At 38.7% G+C, this 4,427-nt stretch overlaps 1 protein-coding gene across 4 annotated transcripts in view; it reads right to left on the minus strand.

The window, feature by feature from the left end:
• Window positions 1–4,427, minus strand: part of OTOGL (otogelin like) — a 90,358-nt gene that overhangs the window by 34,589 nt on the left and 51,342 nt on the right. For all 4 annotated transcript variants that reach the window (XM_017743955.1, XM_017743956.1, XM_017743957.1 and 1 more), the window contains exon 29: window positions 2,689–2,805. In XM_017743955.1, the coding sequence (XP_017599444.1) occupies window positions 2,689–2,805 (117 nt within the window). The remainder of the gene's footprint in view (window positions 1–2,688; window positions 2,806–4,427) is intronic.

The raw sequence follows: 4,427 nt of genomic DNA on the forward strand, positions 1-4,427 counted from the left end.
TCAGCAGGAGTTTTACTTCTGGATTGACTGAAAGAATTAAACACAAAAATAAGGTATTTTTCAAAGTTTGGGCATATTCCTACACAAAAAGTACACTTCAAATGATCAGCTTATACCTAAGTTACAGGTCAAAAGAAAATTCAGTCAGTGACTATTAACTTGCTTGTCCACACACCTGCTGTTCATCAACTTTAGAGAATTATTGAAGCTGGCAGTTCTGCTCTCATAAGGCAAATACTGCCATCTCTAGTCATTCTGTCAGTTTTGCATGAACAACAAAATCAGAGCTGCAACTCTGATTACCAAGTTATTAAATTAATAAGTTGTAGAGGGGATTTTTCCCAGGGACAGAAAGATTAAGACCACTGGTGACATTGGACAGAAAAAAAAATATTTCTGTACTTATAAAGATTTTAAGATAATTTGCCCACAAAACTTCATTAGATCAGAAAACGACATTCTCACTCTAAAATCCTATCACAATATTTCATGGTTTTACATGATACACTATTTCTTGAGTTTAAATCATCTTTTTCTTAATATTGAGCAATATTTCCAAAACAGTGTTCTTACTCAACACATGGAATGTTTAAAGAAATGCTTTTCTTCAGTTTAGTCTCTGGTTGAGCTCAGTTGTACAGCACTCAAATGGCACACATCAGATTACAGAAATACCATCACAGTAACAAAGCAGCACTTATCTAACACAAAGACAGCTTCTCAGCTGGCAGCTGCTAGAAGCTGGCAGGGACTGGATCAAGTGCAGGGAGATGTTGCTGTGCTTTCATTCTTTTACTTGTTTTGAAAACAGGGATACCCCTGGGGATGTGAGGGACACACACGAGAATTAGCTCCATTGAAAATGGCAGTAGTAGCTTTGTAGGAATCACCAAACAGCAAACTGGCCCCAAAGACCTCAATCTGTCTCTCATGCCTGAATAACAGCATCTCTCCACGGGTCAGCAATATCCTGCTCTTGTGACAAACTGGGAGCCTTGGGCCAAAGCTTCTGCTGAGTTCAGGAATTATGAGGAAGACCTTTTTATCTGCAAGTGTTCAGGTTCCTCAGACCCTGTTGAATTCAGTGCTTATCTGGACAACTGCAATCCATCAGTTGCTGCCAGCCAGAGATGCAAGATTTTGTCTCCCTGAAAACCGGGCATTGCTGCCTGAGTTGAACTCCAAGGCCACCTGTCCCACAAGCAGGAGTTTGCCTGCATGCACTGCAGGCTCTTCAATCACCCACATAGCAGGAGCAACAAAAAGCAACAAAAAGCCCACATCTATTATTTTTCCATGCCCCCAATGTCAGTCTCTGCTTGGGCTTTTTTCTCGGCACCCAGTTCCCCACCCAGCAGTCAGCTGCACATGCCCTCGATAGGAGGTCACTTTACATTACATTTGCAGAAGCTGTACTTTCACATGCTGATTAATAGGTCCTAAAAACACATGAAAGATGTTTGCTTTACAGACTGTCCCATACAAGATAAATATGTACATGTGGAAATATTTGACTACTTATTAAATTACATGTTTTGCACCTGGCATACATTTTTTAATATAATTATGCTAAATTTTTGGCATCATATTTGCAAATTCTAATCACAACGTGGATATAGAAAACGAATGTTCAAGAGAAAAGGTCTTTCTAAGTTGCTATAATAATACACTTTCTTAAAAACCCTCAGAAGTTCCATTTTATTTATTATTTGCCACTTTGAAAATACACTCATCATTATGTTCTCAGGCACATACTCAGAAAATTCTTTACATAGTAACTTAAGTCAACATTAATAAATCTCTTGGGTTAAGCTACTGCAACCTCCTACACAGGCAAATTCCTAATCATGTTGATGTCCAGCTTCAGTCCTGAAAGTCAGGAGGTTCAGCTGGGACGGTTAATGACATCATTTAGTATTAATAATCATGAAGAAAGCAAGAGACTGAGATGAAATGTCATAGTGGTTCTTGTTTGCACAGGTGTAAAGAAGCACCTAAATACCATTGGGAGGCTAAAATTGGAAATAGAGAAAAGTGTATAAAGCAGGTCTTGCATTGGTAACGGGTGGATTAAAATGCCATAAAAGATTATCACACAAACTTTTGTTGTCCCCACCTTGTCTAGACTTAACTAAAGGACATTCTCATAACTCAAGCCCCAGGCTCAGCCAGATATTGGGAAAACAAGGACACCAAACTTCAAAGTTTTGATAAAACCAGATGATAAGCTGTCAAACAGTTAAAAATACCAATAGCTCTGAAGCTGAAATCTTGCTCTTTCATATTTATTTCTATATAGAGCAGGACACTTAACAAAATAAAACCATTTGAGCTAAGCTGTAGGTGCATTACACATACACTTTATTTTAGAGTCCTTCCATTTATACAAATTTACAATTTATAAAAATTTAGCTACCTATATAGATAAAAGGTATAAATAAAACCTAGAGAATAGAACCTTGATTATTCAGTCGACTAACTCACAACTCTGTTACCACTACTATATTTAGATTCCAGTCTTGAAAGGAACAAGGAGCTCTGCACAAACATAGCGCACCCACACAGAGATGCTTGCAGGGATTTACTCTGTATCCTCACATTCAGACTGAGGGTAATGGCAAGAAGAAGTTAATTACTGGAATTTTATTATTTTCATGACAGCATATCTTGAATATTTAATAAACTTACCACATTGCGACAAGGTGCAAAAAGATCACTGTATAAAATTGAGCATTCCTTTTTGGCATAAGGGAACTTGCTCTGATGTACTTCACATGGTCTCAGTGTTTCATTTGGGCTCTTGCACTTGAAAACAAGGAAGAACACCACAAATATTTTATAGGTAGCTGTGTTTATCAGGTACACCACAATATTATATAATTCAATACTTACATAATCAGAAAACAAAAAATTTAAATGCTATCTTCTTCATCTTCTTTCCATGATTTGTTGTTATAATTGAAAACATTTGCACAAAAAAGAATCTGTGTTTCGTTCTAAAGCACAAAAATGTTCCTGCTGTCTGCTCAATGCATAAAGACAAAATGTTTTCTTTGCGACACATTATAATCATTACCAGAGCAACCAACTGTAACATCACAAACAAATACATAGTCCAAATCCATCCTGGGTGGTTTTGCACTGACTTTAAATGGAGTCATACTACAGATGGCTTTAGCCCTGTTAGTTCAAATAAAGCCGCAGTGGTAGGAAGGGAGCAACTCATTAAAAAAAACAGAGTCAAAGATCATCATGATAACTCGAAAATGGCTGAGGTACAACAGCATCACTTAAAGGGTCTCTTCAAAAAGAAAAACAAAAGAACAGAAAAATACAGGAAAGGGACATTCAAGCTCAGAGAACACAAGTTCATCCAAAACCATGCTGTCTAGGTGCAGCAGGGAAGGTGGGTGTCACGCACCAGGAGGGTATGATGACAAATCCACAGGCATCATCGGGGTGTCCCACAGCAGCCTCAGCTGCAGTGCAGTCACCCACCTGTGCTGCCCTCCTGTGCAGTTGCTCAGACACTGCTGTGAGGGAATGTGTGGCCAATCCCAGGAAGGAGAAGCCCTGGAAGCTTCTCATGCTTCACAGTGCTCATACAAGAACATTTCCCAGTAGCAGAGCTGGGTTTTAGGCCTCTGGCTTTACAGTATTTAGATTTTTCAGAAATGGTGACCAGGATACACCTTTATAAAGGCCAAAGGTCCTTTCTGAAAAAATCCCTAAGGCCTACTGCGGGGGCAGATGAAGTGTCAAGTCTGCCTGAGCACAGCCTAGCAGTAAGACCAAGGTCGAACTTAGATCCTGAATGTTCTGGCAGACACAGACATTAGGAGATTACATGATATTTTATAAATATAGATCTCCACCAAAAGGTAAGGTGAAAGTCTGGGCGGCATAAGCAAAAGTTGTAACATCCTGCAAGTTAATGTGCTGTGCTTTTTAAGGGAGACGCTGAACTGATAAATTGAAAAAGAAAAATTCACACACTTCATACAAAGTATTTACACATTTGTTTATGTACGACCGTCTAGATGAGCAGTAATTCTTCAAACATTTGCCTTGTTTCCTTACAAAATGTAAATGTTTTATGTACAATGAAATATATCTGAATGGAGATATTGAGGCAGAGAAGCCTCAAAATCTCTATTCCAAAGCATTCTTTCATGAGGTGAGAAACATTTAGCCAATTTTCTGCTGTGTCAAGGAGAGAATAGATTAAAAACTGGTCCTGACAGACATCCAAAGGGAGAATGTCATAGGTTAGCAAAGCATAGTCCCGGAAGTGATGTTCTGCAAAGGAGTGCTTACAGCTTCCTCTAGGATTTGACAGAACCTATCAGCTGGCCAGTTTGAATATAGACAATTCTTTAAGCCACTTAAAGTTGTGACCGCCTCTGTGATCCACACTTAAGAATAGA

The sequence above is a fragment of the Corvus brachyrhynchos genome, unplaced genomic scaffold (genome assembly GCF_000691975.1).
Source record: "Corvus brachyrhynchos isolate BGI_N302 unplaced genomic scaffold, ASM69197v1 scaffold9, whole genome shotgun sequence".
NCBI classification, from domain to species: Eukaryota; Metazoa; Chordata; class Aves; order Passeriformes; family Corvidae; genus Corvus; species Corvus brachyrhynchos.